Source organism: Festucalex cinctus, chromosome 8 (assembly GCF_051991245.1).
Source record: "Festucalex cinctus isolate MCC-2025b chromosome 8, RoL_Fcin_1.0, whole genome shotgun sequence".
Classification (NCBI taxonomy): domain Eukaryota; kingdom Metazoa; phylum Chordata; class Actinopteri; order Syngnathiformes; family Syngnathidae; genus Festucalex; species Festucalex cinctus.
Genome location: NC_135418.1, coordinates 29,241,757 through 29,259,229, shown reverse-complemented (window position 1 = coordinate 29,259,229; position 17,473 = coordinate 29,241,757). Strand labels below are relative to the sequence as shown.

The 17,473-nt window shown below is 41.9% G+C and overlaps 1 protein-coding gene across 6 annotated transcripts in view; it reads left to right on the top strand.

The window, feature by feature from the left end:
• Nucleotides 1–17,473, top strand: part of LOC144023388 (filamin-B-like) — a 51,702-nt gene that overhangs the window by 2,216 nt on the left and 32,013 nt on the right. For 3 of the 6 annotated variants that reach the window (XR_013284542.1, XM_077528758.1, XM_077528757.1), the window contains exons 2-15: nucleotides 7,050–7,159; nucleotides 7,265–7,400; nucleotides 8,503–8,600; nucleotides 8,711–8,858; nucleotides 10,823–10,941; nucleotides 11,030–11,104; nucleotides 11,178–11,340; nucleotides 12,447–12,647; nucleotides 12,897–13,034; nucleotides 13,239–13,365; nucleotides 14,427–14,563; nucleotides 14,655–14,848; nucleotides 15,102–15,215; nucleotides 16,860–17,003. Coding sequence is in view for 5 of the 6 variants with exons in the window: in XM_077528758.1 (XP_077384884.1) it covers nucleotides 7,050–7,159; nucleotides 7,265–7,400; nucleotides 8,503–8,600; nucleotides 8,711–8,858; nucleotides 10,823–10,941; nucleotides 11,030–11,104; nucleotides 11,178–11,340; nucleotides 12,447–12,647; nucleotides 12,897–13,034; nucleotides 13,239–13,365; nucleotides 14,427–14,563; nucleotides 14,655–14,848; nucleotides 15,102–15,215; nucleotides 16,860–17,003 (1,904 nt within the window). In the remaining variant the exon portion in view is untranslated. Of the gene's footprint in view, nucleotides 1–5,666; nucleotides 5,686–5,733; nucleotides 5,762–7,049; nucleotides 7,160–7,264; nucleotides 7,401–8,502; nucleotides 8,601–8,710; nucleotides 8,859–10,822; nucleotides 10,942–11,029; nucleotides 11,105–11,177; nucleotides 11,341–12,446; nucleotides 12,648–12,896; nucleotides 13,035–13,238; nucleotides 13,366–14,426; nucleotides 14,564–14,654; nucleotides 14,849–15,101; nucleotides 15,216–16,859; nucleotides 17,004–17,473 lie in introns of those variants that run through there. The other 3 variants (XM_077528761.1, XM_077528759.1, XM_077528760.1) reach the window with 3 other exon arrangements.

Below are 17,473 nucleotides of genomic sequence, written 5' to 3'. Positions count from 1 at the left end.
GTCATCACATCTTATAAAAGACGTTATCTTACCGTGACAACATCGAACGGGTCCAATGTATTTTTTTTTTTAGTCTGGCCCCATTGACTGCGCGCGTGTTGATGTTGCGTTCACGTCTGCTGCGACATTTCGCAACTCAGCACTTTAAAGTAGTTTAAAAAAATAAATAAATAAAGTTGGATGTGTTTTTTTTTGGCGCCGTTGGCTCGACAACAGAGAGGCTTGTCAGTCTGGCATTGCGAAATTGCTGTGTGTGGAAAAAAAAAAAAAAAAAGGGGTGTTGTCGTGCACTCCTGGAGGCGGATGTGTTGCATCATGGTTGAATTATTTGGCTTGGGTGTGCACACTTTTGACAATAATAGAAAATATTAATAATAATGATGGACGTCACAAAAGTTGTACTGGCACTCTGACACTGAACAAAGGGAAGAAGGCAACCCACAAATTTCCCGTCTGGTGAGGAAGTAGCTTCACCGGAACGGAGGTGTGATAAGCGCCCGTCGGAAAGGTGACATCTAATTGGCTAAACCCAACATTTTTCCGTCCAGTGATTAAAAACAGACTCCAATGCTAACATTGTTATCGTATCTTGTTAGCCTCCTTACGATAGTGTCCTAACTTTCGCCTTCTTTAAATAAAAGTTGTTGTAACATTTTACTTTTTATATTAGAAACCTTATGTTAGCATTAAGAGTGTCACAATATATCGATATTGCGATAAATCGTGATACTTTGTCTGCCGATGGATTATCGATACGCCTACGCAAGTATCGCGATATTTGTCATTAATCAAGCAGCCACTATAGCGGCTCCATTGTTTATGATTTATTGAGCAATGACTTGGCGGGCCACTAGGGGGAGCGCCTCATAAGAGTGGCGGGGAAATGGGCGCAAGTCTTCAGGCGAAGAAGACTCATCATCAGTTCATTATTATTATTATTATTATTATTATTATTATTATTATATACATTTATAAATTATGTATTTATTATATTTATATTTTTAGTTTAATATGAATTATTTTTTACTTTTATTTGTATTATTTATTGATATTCGTCTATTTATTTTATTTTTATTCATTTATATATATATATATATACAGTATATATATATATATATTAGTATTTAGCCTTTCGTATTCGTCTCAGCTCCCTTACTTTTAGAATCCATCAATATTAGCATTGTTAGTTTAACATCATGATGTTAGCATTTTTGTCAGCTCCTTTACTTTAGCTTAGTAGCTATCACTTCAAGTAAGAGTTTTGTGGCGTGATCTCATTCCACAAGCGCACAGGCACACGGGAGCGAGATAGCAATCAAGGTCAAAGTAGCACATTATTGCGGCAGACAGTCGTCATGGCAACGTGGCTCAACAAAGTCTCTAATTGGTTAAAGTTTTAATTTCACTTCCTGGTCGTGGAAAATGCAGAATGGGGGTCATTGTGACTCTAAAGTTCATCTTTGTTGTTAGCATGTCAGCTAGCGTCACTGAGTCATGACGGACTTTGCGCGGCCAACGGAGACGACGGCTTCACTTCCCGCTGGACTTTTATAAGCACACCTTCTTAGCTAGCCTACAACGCTAACTATTGTCGCTCCCGACGTTGTAACTGGATTTACGACATTCAACAACTTTATGACTGGGTTTTACCACATTCAATTATTTCCCGAGACTAGCCACAGGGTACTGACCTCAAGATTGTGCACTTGTGTTAGCGTTTCTACTTGAGTATCCTGCTTTTAGCCTATCTATCTATCTATCTATCTATCTATCTATCTATCTATCTATCTATCTATCTATCTATCTATCTATCTATCTATCTATCTATCTATCTATCTATCTATCTATCTATCTATCTATCTATAGTAAAATAATACAAATAAATAATATATATAATAATAAAACTAATCTCATGAGTCTTCTTCGCCTGAAGACTTGCGTCCATTTCCCCGCCACTCTTGTGAGGCGCTCCCCCTAGTGGCCCGCCAAGTCATTGCTCAATAAGTCATGAACAAAATGGAGCCGTTATAGTCGCTGTATATTAACTACAAATATCGCGATACTTGCGCAGCCGTATCGATAATCTATCGGGAGGCAAAATATCGCGATTTATCGTGATATCGCTAAATTGTCACACTCCTAATATAAGTTGTATAAATTTTAGGTAAAGGGCCATTTGCTTTCATGTGACTAGCTTGTTGAAAGTATCAACACAACAACGTTGTTTCAACAACGTGCGGTGACGACGACAAATACACAAGTCAGGTTTTGTTTCAAGAACTCGCTCGTGCCTTTTTTTTTGTGTGTGTCATTGGTTTATGGGTTGACGTGTTGGCGATTTATTTTTTATTTTTTTGTCATCGCAGTTGCTGTTGCTTAACTGATTGTGCAATAGCTCGAGCGCGTTTAGGTGCGACCGGCCAAAGTTCACTTGAAACGACACGCAAACGGGCACGAGTACTGTCTAGACTGTCGTTGCTTTTCTGGCGGCACTTTCAAAAGCGGCAAACGTTGATAATGAAAGGACTCATTTGTGGTTTGAGGAAATAAACGCGTATCGGTTCTCGTCTTGTCGTGTGTGATGATGTCACTCATCTGGCGCTTATTATAGATGGCTAAAAATGGAAGTTAAATTAGCACATTTGTTTAGCATGAATAGTTGGATTGCGCTACGGTCACTAGTTAGCAAGCAGGTTAGCATGCTATTGTTGTCCTTTTTAGCCTCTTTATTTTAGCACCTGATATTGGCAATCTTTTATATTTGGCTCCTTACTTTTTTATCCTCATGTTAGCATCGCTACGTTAGCATCCTCATGTTACCTTATGTCCGAACTCGGGATGTCAAGTCTCGATTTGGATTTCTGATCTACTGACGTAGTATGAAATAAAATTAAGCGAACGCTGATTCATTTAGCAATTTCTTTATCTTCTTCTTCTGTCACTTTGTGACATTTTAAAAATGAGGAAAATTAAGAAATGCGATCTTTTTCAGCTGATATGTTGTTTAGTTATTTTGAAATTGAATCTCTGAACAATCCCAAATAAGTAACAATGATTGGTTAATAAACTGTAACCGGAGTGTAATACTCTCAATGACATTGTGAGTGATGCTAACGCGCTAACGCTAAGTCGCGTGTCACATCTGTGTGGTGATGTCATCACGTTTGTTTCTCTAATGGGCGTGTGTTTACTGAGGCATTTTCTAGTAGTGGGTTGTGGTGGTAAAATTGGGGGCTGGGTGGTTACATGGATGATGTCACTCTTGTGGAATGTTTGTCGCACGCACACACACACACACACAAAAAGTAGTAGCTGCACATCCTGTTGAGCTACCTGAGCTTTTCCTCATGTTGGCTGAAGTCACTCAACTTCAATGATTGAAACTACTGCTTAGTTTAAGCATCATTTTAGCATCCTTAACTCATTGACTGGCGGCCATTGTCACTTAAGCAACCTGGCTGTTTTATTGGATTTAGACTGAGTTTACAAGGCCCACAGAATATTGTGTTCTATTGCTATAAAAACATGGAAGCTACCAAAAGAGAGATTAGAGTCTCTTATTGCATCAGGATAAAAAAGTATATTTCTATCTGTTTCCGTTTTGCAGCAATTAGCATAAAAATATAGCTAGGTTTCATCATGATTCACAAATCTGTTTAAAACTGTGGGGGAAATCAGCTTGTTGCAACATGGTCCTACTTGATCTCGTATACTCTGCTGCCACCTGCTGGCCGGTTGTGTAAAAACTACCATTCCTTCAACAGTTCTCTTCATTTCAGAGGCTGCATCAAAGCCTTCTGTATGTTCTATCATTAAAACAAAAAACAACAACAACAAAAAACCTATAAATATGTCTTTGGGACACTGTTAATATTTTAAATAGAACGTATTTATACGTTTTTTTGGAGCAAATTAGTTAATTACATGATAAGGATGTTAATCCTTGTCATATTTATTTGTTTCGTATTTACCATGTTTGGCGGTCTATGATTAAAAAAATAAAAAATAAAAATTAAGCAAAACATAACTTTATGTTGTGTTCAAAATAATGACATCCACGACAATTCCCCGTACAAGTTCCATTGCTCATCTGAGGATTGCTTGTGAAATTATAAATTTACATGTTTTGATTGTGGCCGGCTAATTCATTGTTCATTGGTCCGACATTACAAATCATTTTTTACTTTACAAAATCATCTTGCGGGCCGGATTAAACCCCTTTGCGGGCCTGATCCGGCCCACGGGCCTTATGTTTGACACCCCTCATTTAGCAGCTGTGTCAAAGCCTCCTGTATGTTCTTGCATAAAAAAAATAAAAATAAAAAACGTTTTTGGGACCATGGCAATATTTAAAACGTTTTTATATGTTTTTGGAAAGCAAATGAGTCAAATTAGGTCCCCTGTTGTTAGTGTTTACTTGAGCATCCTTACATTAGCATACTAATTAGCTCCCCTGCATTTAGTCCGCTAATGCTAGCATAGCATCCTTATTTTAGTACCATTCTGTTATGATTTATTAGCATCCTTATGTTAGCGCTCTTGTTAGCATGATGTGGTGGTGTCCTAACTTGTATGTAAAAAGTTTGCAACCTGATATTAGTGGCTTAAAGGCCTCAATTGAGCGTCATTATAACATAATTATATTAGCATTTGTACTGTAGCATGCTTGGATTAGCTTCTTGATGTTTGTGTTGTTCTTTTTAGCGTCCTTGTTTTATTTAGTGTCCTTACTTTTTTCATTCCTTACTTTAACATCCATATTTTATTGCCTTTAGCATCCTTTTATTCTTGTGTCTTTTACAAACGCATCTTTAGTAAGCGCTTTAGGATGTTGGTGTCCTAACTTAAGCAGCGTCTAACTTTCGCGCCCTCAAGTGAGCGCCATTACTCAACATTACGACTTCATTAAGCAGTAGCGACCTTATGTTGGCACCTTTTATTACACTGTGCTTATTTTAGCATAAATTAGCACGTTGTTACGAGGCGGCGACCAGGGAAACGCAAACAAGCGTGCACAAACTGCCCTGTCATTAAGACGTACACGAACACATGCAGAATGATGTCATCAGATGCACATGTGGTGTGTCTGGAAGTTGTTCTTTTAAAGCAGTGAAACTTGATTGCTAAAAAAAAAAAAAAAAAAAAAGTATGTCAAGACAGTACATGTATTGTTCTTGCCGTAGCTCCTTTTGTTAACGCCCTAAATAAAAGCACTTGACCATATTTTATGTTATCATTTACTTTAACGGCTTCATGTTAACATCACATACTTATGTTAGCGTCCTTATGCTACTTTAACAGTTTTCTGTTTGTTCACCGTCATTAAAATTCTCATGTTTACACAGTGAGTGTGAAAATAAGTGAACCATTGTTCACATTACATGCTTTAAATAGTCTCGCTCCACTTTTGATGTTTTGAAATTCCACTGCGGTTCCCCCTTTTTTTTTTCTCTGTTTCTCACTGGGACTACAAATCAAAACGTTATATCAGCCCATGATGCCCAATAAAACAAGCGGCAGCCAATAAAAAGGCTTGCCTCCACGCATAGCCCCGCCCACTGAGGTCTAGCTTGACACAGTAGGAAGTGTTGACAAAGGTGGCTGGAGGCCATTAAAACACGACGCTGACCGCCGTGTTTGACCCGTTGCTAAGGAAACAGCACAACATTGAGGCCGGGAGTGCGCGTGCGCGCGTGCGTGCGTGTGTGCGAGGTGAAAGAGAAAGTGTGTGAGGGAGATAAGCGTGTCTAAAGGTGAAAGAGTGGGTATAAAATGACGTCCTCTTATCTTTGTGACACACCTTAGCTTCCCAGATACAGAAACTTGATCAACAGGGGGGGAAAATTAGCATCCTTAAATTAGCACACTTAATGCTAGGTTATACTGAAGTTAGCACACTGCATGTTGATGTTCTTATTTTAGCATTCTTAAATTAGCTCTCAAATTAGCACCCTTTAGTTTGGTTCTTATTTTAGTATTTTTTTTCTTTCTTTTTTTTTCATGTATTTGGCCATGCTCTCATGCTCCGCCTTATATTTGTACAATAGGTTACCAATACCATTAGTGTTAATTTTGTCTGCCATTTTAAAATTTTGTCTCAGTTTTAGTCCAATTTCAGTCACACTTGTTTAGTTTTCATCACATTTAGTCACCCTCATCCCATTTTTATTTAGTAATCTAGCATTTCAGTCTTTATTTTAGTCCAAGAAAATGTAATTTTATTTGTCTCGTTTTAGTCAACAAAAACTGTCAACGTTTTAGTCTAGGTTTAGTCAGGACAACCATTTTACTCCTGTTTATATTTATTTTGTTAGCAGACTATATTGAACCTTTTCGGATCTAAAACTATTTCACGTAAAAATGTTTTCATCTTTTTGATGAAAAACAACTTGACACACAATTACAGTGGCGAATATGGCTCCATGCTATGAGCTAGTAAGTTAGCCGGCTAGCTGCTACCAAGCTAGCTGTTAGCAAGCTAGCTGTTTTATGCTAATGCATGTGTTTATGAAGTGGCTACTGTGGCTCCATGCTATGAGTTAGTAAGTTACCCAGCTAGCTGCTAGCAAGCTAGCTGTTAGCAAGCTAGCTGTTTTGTGCTAATGCATGTGTTTATGAAGTGGCTACTGTGGCTCCGTGCTAGTATGAGCTAATAAGTTATCCAGCATTAGTTAGCAGTCACATTAACATTTATTTTGGAACGTTAAAGCCGTTGGATTAATGTTAAGTTAGAACTATAATTTACTTCTTTTTACCGTTCACCGTGACAGATTAGCAGAGTCAAGATTTTACAAAATCATATCATTTTCGTCTCGTTTTTGTTCATGAACTAAAATGTCCGTAGATTTTAGTCCAGTTTTTATGAAGTGAAGGACATTTTCGTCTTGTCTTCATGAGTCGATGAAAATGCATACTGATTTAGTCCCAGTTATTGTTTATTACGAAGGGTTTTAGTCTATTCTCGTCTAGTCCGCTGAAAAATGTGTGTTGACGAAATAATTTTTGTTGACGAAATTAACACTGCACCCAATGTGATTTCTTGTGTCCAGACTCTAAAGCCATCGTGGATGGGAACCTGAAGCTGATCCTGGGTCTGGTGTGGACCCTCATCCTGCACTACTCCATCTCCATGCCCATGTGGGAGGGCGACGACGACGACGTAAGGACGCACGCGCCTTCTGATTTGGCTTTGTGGTGGTGTTGTTAGCTCATGAATTAGCATTAGCGTTATCGCTAACTTCCCTTTTTTTTTTTTGCCTTCCAGTCCGACTCCAAGACCCCCAAGCAGCGTCTGCTGGGTTGGATCCAGAACAAAGTCCCCGACATGCCCATCACAAACTTCCACCAGGACTGGATGACGGGCAAGGCGCTGGGGGCGCTGGTGGACGGCTGCGCGCCAGGTACGGTGCGGCAACATGGCCGACATCCTGAATGGCGAAGTCACGTAAAAATAAATTTTAAAAAAAAATCTTAACAATATGTGCTATGCTCCACTTGTAGTCTTAACACGATGTTGTGGTGAATAGAACATTAATTAAGCACAAAATTTTTTATCCATCTCCGGGGGGCGGCCATTTTGCCTCTTGCTGTTGACTGAAAACAACATCACAGTGCCTTTTAAAAGGGATACTTGTAGCCATTTCCAGCAGTAAAAAGTTAATATTTTGCCCATAATTAATATGATAACTTCATTTATCTTTGAAGTAATTAGTACCTTTAAAAAGTAATTTTTGTACTTGCTGTCGACTGATGATGACATCACCTGTGCCGAGGAAGTAGGTAACGGCCAATCATGGCTCACCTGTTTTCTGGGTTTAGTCAGTAAACTGAGCCATGATTGGTCGTTACCTACTTCCTCGGCACAGGTGATGTCATCATTAGTTGACAGCAAGTAGAAAGATTACTTTTTAAAGGTACTAATTGTACATGTAAAATAATTAAGTTACCACATTAATTACAGATAAAATAATATCTTTTTACTTGCTCAAAATGGCTCAATGAGTCAAGTATCCCTTTAAAAACATTTTTTTTCTTAACTTGCTGTCAAATGAAGATGACATCACCTGTGCTGATGGAGTGGGTGACGACCAATCACGGCTCAGTTTCGTGACCAAACCCAGAAAACAGGTGAGCCATGATTGGCCGTTACCTTCTTCCTCGGCACAGGTGATGTCATCAAGTACTTTTTAAAGTTATTAATTGTACATGAAAAATAATGAAGTTCTCAAATTCATTCTGGACAAAATATTCACTTTTCACTGCGGAAAATTGTTCAATGAGTCAGGTTCAGAAAACAACCAATCACAGCTGAGCTTCCAAACGTCACATGACCAAACCCAAATAACAGCTGAGCGGTAATTGTGATGTCGTTTTCAGTCGACAGCAAGTAGCAGTATAAAGCAAAATGTCCGCCCCCTTAGATGGATAAAAACTGATGGATTTCTGTACTTTATTCATATTCCATAAATGCAATATGAATCAGAATGCGTGTGCGTTTTCCAGGCCTGTGTCCCGACTGGGAGAGTTGGGATCCGGTGAAGCCGGTTGAGAACGCCACAGAAGCCATGCAACTGGCCGACGACTGGCTTGGCATCCCGCAGGTCATTTCCGTTGCCACCTTTGCCCGTTTTTTTTTTTTGCAGAAACACGTGCGCGCACGTTGTTCACCCGACGCATGTACATGTATGTGTACGTGCGTGTGCACGCGCAGGTGATCGCCCCGGAAGAAATCATCGACCCGCAGGTGGACGAGATGTCGGTGATGACGTACCTGTCTCAGTTCCCCAAAGCCAAACTGAAGCCCGGCGCGCCGCTCAAGCCCAAACTCAACCCCAAGAAGGCCCGAGCGTACGGACCAGGTACTCCGCATACGCAAACACGCTCATGCTGACACTTGTGGGGATTATTTCGACATGATTATTTCATGCGTAATATTGTGTCAGTGACTTTCTTTTATTCAGATCATTTTTAGTTGTTGCTTATTTCTGTTTTGCAAGGTTGCATTTATCGTGATTAACTTCTAATGTTGATACCTACATGACAATAGACTGAAGACTTTTTTTTTTTTTTATTATAACTTTATAGATTATTTTAGTTGTTTTTTTCCCCCCAGATAATTTCTAGTTTGTGCGTATTTCTGTTTTGCAAGGTTGCCTTTATCATGACTAACTACTAATGTTGATACATACATGACAGTGGACTGTACACTTTTTTTTGTTTTTTTTTTACTTTATAGATTATTTTAGTTGTAGCACATTGTAGCACATTGCTTGTGAGCCCATGCACGTTGTGGACTTTTTTTGTTTGGATTGTGGATTATTTCAAATAGTTGTTTATTTCTATTACATGTAGATTTTTTTTTTTTACATTGTGGATTAATTCCAATAGTTGTTTATTTCTATTGCACATGGAATTTTATTGGCATTGTGGATTATTTCAAATATTTGTTTATTTTTCTATTGCACTTGGATTTGTTTTGCATTGTGGATTATTTCAACAAGTTGTTTATTTTTCTATTGCACGTGGATTTTTTTATTTTGCATTGTGGATTATTTCAAATAATTGTTTATTTCTATTGCACTAGATGATCACAATCAAATGTGCTGGACTTGATATGTCAAGTGGGCACCCAAGCGTGGTTTGTGTTCTTTTTTTCTCTCATGCCTGTTTTGGAGGAGATGAGACAAAAAACTTGCTCAGGGTTCCATCTGGTAGCTACTGGAAACACTGGTGTGCATTAACAATGACAGGAAGTGAGCGCCTAGTCAAGAACAATGAGCACCTAAGAACCACGCACACACATTTGTCCTCCACATCCTGAGACGGAATTTCATGGACTCGTGATTTCACCAACAACAACACCAGCAACACCCGGAATGGTGTTACCAGATACGCCACACGCTAAAAACACATGTGACCCTTTTTTGACATCACAGTGCACCTGGAAACTATTCTCAATGCTTCTTTTTTTTTTTTGGAATAACTTTATTCGATCCGTATTTTAAATCCAAACAAGGATCAGCTACACTAATTGGCAAGTGTATGAAGTGCTGCCATCACCAGTGAAAATGCTTTTCTTCCTCTGGTTGTGGCGGCGCTCCGTCGTCATGGCAACAAAAGCCATTTTTTGCCATTGACCATCGCGGATTCAGATATTTGGTAGAATAAAATTAAGATAACCAATTGAATTGGCTGCCTTATTTATTAATGAAGAAAATTTACAACAAATAAAGTCTTCTGGTTCCTTTGTGCTTCCAAAAATATTATGGGATGAATTGCAGGAAGAACATTTGACAGTTTTACCATACCTTATTATTTTATTTTTTTAACTTTGCAACAGAAAAATTGGCAAAATTGGTCATTTTGACATTTTTACGGTTTATTTATATTATTATTTTTTTAAATATTTTTTTCTAAGTCAATTTGACTAAAAAAAAAAAATAAAAAAAAAGATTAATTGTCCATACCCGAGAAAAAAATAACACATACAAAAAAGTTTAACCATGTTTTTAGTTATTGATTAAATATTGTTAAATATCGAATGAATTGTTTTATCAAAAAATGGTATTTCAACATTTTTTATTTTTGTATTTTTTTTTTAAGTCAGCAAATTACCTGGTTTGAAAAAGCAAACCTGACCCCTTTAGTACAAAAGTTTGCTCATCGCTGGTCGTAGATTCTTTTTTTTTTTTTTTTTTTTCTTGGGGTATTGCGAATGTCTGACAGGTTAAGACAACTGTTTGAAAATTAAAAAAAAAAAAAAAAATGCCCCACTTGTATTCCTGTCTCAACGTGACCCGACCTGATCCCCGTTGGTGTGCAGGTATCGAACCGACGGGCAACCGGGCGCTCCGCCCCGCCGTGTTCACCGTGGACACGTTCAGCGCCGGCCAGGGTCCGGTGACCGTCTATCTGGACCACCCGGACGGCACCAGACAAGAGGTAAGCGCATCCTCCTTTGCTGCCCCGCCTCCTGAAATGATTGACGGCGCGGGTCCACCAATCGCGCGCTGTCTTTTGTGCATCTCAGCTGAAAGCAGAGCCCAATGATGCCAAGAAAACGTACGCCGTCTCCTACGTGCCTCAAGTAGTCGGAACCCACAAGGTTGTGTTTCCTCTTCTGATGGCCAATCAAATATTTGCTTCATGTGCTAAAGGTGTGCCGTATTTTGCGGTAGGTGACGGTTTTGTTTGCGGGCCAGCCCATCCCCAAGAGTCCCTTTGAGGTGGGCGTGGACAAAGCGCTGGGCGACGCCTCCAAGGTGACGCTGAAAGGACCGGGAATCGAACCCGTGGGCAATGTCGCCAACAAGCCCACGTACTTTGACATCTACACCGCAGGTATCTATTTTCGAATCTTTGCTTCCCAGACCATGATCATGACACAACATTGTGGAGTGTCCACATATCAGCGTCTACTGGGAAGAAAAACAGCTTTTTGAAAAAATAAAGCAAGAAGTGAGACAGACTGGATGGAATAAAAGCATTGGGTAGCTCCCCAAACAAAACCATCGATGCGCACAACATTGTGGAGTGACTAATTGTATTTTTTGGGAAAAAAATGACAATTTTGGAACAAGATGGGGGTAGACGGAGGCAATCTAGGTGGAGCAAATGAGCGCCGAATCTTTGAGTGCATTAATCATTGATGCACACAACATTGTGGAGTAATCATGTCAGTAGTGTGTGGTGAAATAAGGGTCTCATTTGGACATAGAGGTTAAACGGCGAGAAGTGAGGCAGACTGGGCGGAACAAATGCATTTGGTAGTGTCATGGAACATACAGTAAACATGGTTGCACACAATGTTGTGGAGCGAACACATGTGAGAGTGTAATTAAAAAGTCTAGTAGTAGCTTCACAAAACGTAAACATAGATGTCCACGACATTGGGGAATGACCAATTATTAGTCTAGTGGAGGAAAAGTTTTCTTTAGAAATTGTGCAAAGAGCCCCACAACATAAAGAAAACATGCACGCGTACAATCTTGTGGAGTAACCAAATATCAGTGTGAGGGAAAGAGGACTGTTTTGGAGAAACTAAGCAAGTTACGGTGGGCTGTCTGGGTGGAACAAAGAACTTTCATAGCTACCTGGAACATAAACATGGAAGCGCACAACATTGTGGAGTGACCACATTACAGTCTACTGATAAAAAGTGCCTATTTTGCAGAAATGAAACAAAACCACAGGAATCAGGGCTGACTGGGCAAGTAGTCAACAAGTAGTTTAGCTTGCAGTAAAACATGGAAGCACACAACATTGTGGAGCGACCAAGGTCAGATTTCAGTGTTAAAAGGAACTTTTTCGGAGAAATGAAGCAAAAGAGCGATACATGAGGCAGACGAATTGGTCGACAAGCGTAACATTTCTCCCCATGGACGTACACAACATTGTGGAGCTACCCCATGTCAGACAAAAACGCATCTCTGGCCTTGTATTTTCAGGCGCCGGCACGGGAGACGTGACGGTGATGATCAAAGACCCGCAGGGCCGAGACAACAGCGTGGAGCTGATGATGGAGGACAAGGGCGACCACTTGTACCGCTGCACTTACCGACCCACGCAGGCCGGCCTGCACTCGCTCGCCGTCACCTTCGGGGGCGCCCCTGTGCCAAAGAGCCCCTTCGCCGTCGACGTGGGACTAGGTGAGAAACCATCACGAAGATCGAAATCGAAATCCCCGCATACATTTGTGTGTCGGGAGAATTCGATGAATGGTTTTGATCATTCCTGACTCAATCATAATTTTATCGGGGAGGAACCGATTAATTCATGAGGACACTCACTAGGAAAATGGTGACCTCACTCCATAGCAAACAACATAGCGGATAGGGAGTGATTTTTGATTTTACGAAACGTCCAGTCACACGTTTTTTGTTTCTCGGGTCCTTCAGCGTGTCTACCGGGCGCGTGCAGAGCGACCGGTCGTGGCCTGCAGGCGTCGGGTATGAGGGTGCAGCAGGTGGGCGACTTCAAGGTGGACGCCAGGAACGCCGGCAACGGAGAACTCAAGGTTCTCGTCAAAGATCCCAGTGAGTGGAATTTTTGATTTTTAAAATGTGACGGTTAAGGAAATGGATGGATTGAGGTTTGTGCTCGCCTCTTTATTGGAAGTGGTATGCTGCAGATGATCAACACAGCGCACCACAATTTGTCAAAGTTGGCCTGATTGTTGTTGATATGCGTATTCTCCGCTTTTGTAACCTCACACGTCAAAATAATGTGTCGCCTTTCAGAAGGTGGCGAGGTGAGCGTCAAGCAGATCGCCAGTCAGGACAAAATGTATGCCTACGAGTATTACCCGATCAGTACGGGCAAATACATCGTCTCCATCGCCTGGGGAGGGCAGCATATCACCAAGAGGTGAGTTCTGAGTGTGTTTGTTTGTATCTGCACGTGTGTTGGAAGTGCGTGACAAAAAAGTGAGTGTTAAAGTTTTTACCATTTTAATTGAAGGCACCACCAGTTTTTGAAAGTCCCTATTGGTTTCACTCTTTGACCGCCAAAAAGGTTTAATAACGATTAGTAAAATCACGACGTTTGCCGCCATAGACGTTAAATTACGTCAACTATGTTTTTTTTGGGTTTTTCTCTCTTTTAATCAATTGGGAGTGCAACGTCTAATGGCAGCGCTACCTGTTCAATGGGTTGTGGAATCAAAAACACCCACTAACTATGGTCAGCAGATGGCAGCATTGTGTCTTTGTGTCAGATGGTGTCTTTTTTTAAATGGGCTGCCGGTATATGAAATTACAATGAAACATGACGAAATCTGATTAAATAGAAAGTTTTCAAGAATGACGTGAATGATCAAAGCCTTTGTCACGTTAAACCTAATTCACAAAAAATATTAGCGTCAAAGCCACCGTTGTGGAGAAAATGTATAATTTTTTCACAAAAAGCTTGTTTTCTCTTTTTTTTCAATCTTTGCTTAATGTCACTCAAATTACCAATTTTCAAATGGTGATTAGAATAAGGTAGAAACATACTTTTTTTTTCCCTAATGAAGGAATTGAATGTGATCTTTCATGTGGTACCCACCATGTTTATGTTGTGAAAAGCACACAATATTCCATTAACCTAGAAAGATGAGTTAAAATGCTCAAAATCGGCTGGCACTGTGGAGTTTTTTTTTTTTTTTTTTTTTTTTTTTTTTTTTTTTTTGTGGCAGTAAATTAAGCATCAAAATGGATTCTTTTATTTTTGTGTAACCCCCCTCAAAAGGGCTCCAAGGGAAGCGCTCCTTAATTAAGCCGATCTGGCGGGAAAAACCTGCTTTGGATTTAAATATGCTGATGTATTTCAGGCGTAACTCAACAGACATTTGCGCACCTGTGCCTTTCACACACAACCCAGCATTGGAGACCTGCTTTGTTGAAATTGTCCTGCGTGTGTGAAAGGGGCTTGTTGTGCTTCCTCATTAGCCCCTTTGAAGTCGTCGTGAGCCCGGAGGCGGAAGCGCAACAAATCCGGGCGTGGGGACCCGGTCTGGAAGGGGGAGTCGTGTCGAAACCTGCCATCTTTGTGGTGGAGTCCGTGGGCAGCGACGTGGGAGTTCTGGGTGAGTCCAGATGGAATAAAAAAAAAAAAAAAAAACATAATCCAAGAAAAAGTCAAGTGTGATGAAATGTTCCGGCGCGCCGCCGTGTCAGGTTTCGCCATCGAGGGCCCGTCCCAAGCCAAGATCGAGTGCGAGGACCAGAACGACGGCTCGTGCGACGTCCGCTACTGGCCCACCGAGCCGGGCGAGTACGCCGTCCACGTCACCTGCGACGACGACGACATCGAGCTCAGCCCCTTCATGGCCTACATCCTGCCCGATCGCCATAGCAACTACCCCGACAAGGTCAGCAGGCCTGTGATTCGTATGCGGTACTGTGTCCAGATCCTGGTCGTGACATGATGATTTACTACAATGATGATTTACTATGCCAGTGACCTTTAGTGACAGTCAGAAAAATAAATACTACTACTACTACTGTCTTCTTGATATATTTGATTGGCAATGTGACAATATGTGCCTTGGCTCCATAAAGGTTGTGAAAGATATACACAAGCTCCGCCCACTGAGATGCCATTGACAACTCGTCCCTTAACAGGTCCAAGCGTTTGGGCCCGGGCTGGAGAAGAGCGGCTGCTTGGTACACCAACTCACTGAGTTCACCGTCAACGCCAAGGATGCCGGCAACGGACCACTCAAGATCATGGCGCAGGTATTGGACTGAAGGATGGCTAGATGGACGGATGTTGGATAGATGGATGGATGGACGGACAAACGGTAGATGGATGGATAGATGGAAGGACGGACGGGAGATGTATGGATGGATCGATCGATGGTGAATGGATGGATGGGCAGTAAATGGATGGACAGTTGGACGGACAGACGGATGGGTGGATGGACGGACAGACGGATGGGCAGATGTAACAGTAAATGGATGGATGGATGGATGGATGGACAAACGGTAGATAGATGGAGAGATGGAAGGACGGATGGTTGATGGATGGAGGGATGGATGGTGCATGGATGGATGGACGGACAGTGAATGGATGGATGGACAGTAAATGGATGAATGACTGGATGGACGGCCAGACGGATGGGCAGATGTAACAGTGAATTGATGGATGGATGGATGATGGATGGATGCAGGACGGACAGTAAATTGATGGATGCACAGACCGACAGTGGATGAATAGATGGACGGACGGACGGATGGATGGATGGACAGACAGACGGATGGGCAGATGTAACAGTAAATGGATGGATGGACGATGGATTGATGGATGATGGATGGATACACGGATGGATGGTAAATGATGGATGCACGGATGGACGGTGGATGGATGGATGCACGGACGGGAGATGTATGGATGGATCGATCGATGGTGAATGGATGGATGGGCAGTAAATGGATGGACAGTTGGACGGACAGACGGATGGGTGGATGGACGGACAGACGGATGGGCTGACGTAACAGTAAATGGATGGATGGATGGATGGATGGACAAACGGTAGATAGATGGAGAGATGGAAGGACGGATGGTTGATGGATGGAGGGATGGATGGTGCATGGATGGATGGACGGACAGTGAATGGATGGATGGACAGTAAATGGATGAATGACTGGATGGACGGCCAGACGGATGGGCAGATGTAACAGTGAATTGATGGATGGATGGATGGATGATGGATGGATGCAGGACGGACAGTAAATTGATGGATGCACAGACCGACAGTGGATGAATAGATGGACGGACGGATGGATGGATGGACAGACAGACGGATGGGCAGATGTAACAGTAAATGGATGGATGGACGATGGATTGATGGATGATGGATGGATACACAGATGGATGGTAAATGATGGATGCACGGATGGACGGTGGATGGATGGATGCACGGACGGCTGGTGGATTCATGGACGCACAGACGGACGGTTGATGGATAGATGGTAGATGGATGGACGGACAGACGGAATGGTAAATGAATGGATGGATGACGGTGGATGGATGGATGGATGATGGATTGATGGATGGACAGACGGACGGTAAATGGACGGATGGACGGTGGATGGGAGCTGGATTGATTGATGGATGGACAGACGGACGGTAAATGGACGGATGGACGGTAAATGGTCTGATGGACGGATGAATGGAGGGACGGATGGCAAATGGATGGATGGGCGGATGTTGATGGATGACAAATACGTAGACAAAGATTGAAACATAGATATGTTGATAAATGGATGGCTCTGTGGATAGACGTTTGGTTGGGCAGATTGACCACCCTGCGCTCATCTTAGCGCCCCCTGCCGGCGTACCGTCCAAACTGCACATCATCCTCTCGTTCCTCCCCTCAGGATGCCGAGGGTCTCCCCGTGGAGGTGAACGTGCGCAGCAGCGGCGAGGGCCAGTACGCGTGCTCCTACACGCCCACCTCGGCCCTCAAGCACACGCTGGCCGTGGCCTGGGGAGGAGTCAGCATTCCCGGGAGCCCCTTCAGGGTAAGCAGCGGCCCCTCGCCACCGGCGGGAGAGCCCCCGGAAAACGGCGCAAAAGCTAAGAAAGCCGTCATTATCGTCACTTCCACCGAGGAGCGCCGACGATTTTTAGCTGTAACCCGGAGAAATGTACGACAGTGATGCCTTGAGGGCCACGTTTCGTTCATTCAAATCATCTTTCCCCATTGAAATGAATGGAAATACAATTAATCTGTTCCAGCCGTCACAAAAAATGTTTATAGTATAGGTTTGACTAAGAAAAATAGCACTGTTTTACTTTATTAAAGCGCACGGTATTAACCACACAGTATATAATATAGACCAGGGGTGTCAAAGTCCGGTCTTCGAGGGCCTGAGTGCTGCATGTTTTTGAGGTTTGCCACGTTCAACACAGATGATTCATAATGAAGCACATCAGCAAGCTCTGCAGGAGCCTGATAATAATCCTGATTTTTTTATTTTTTTTTTATCGT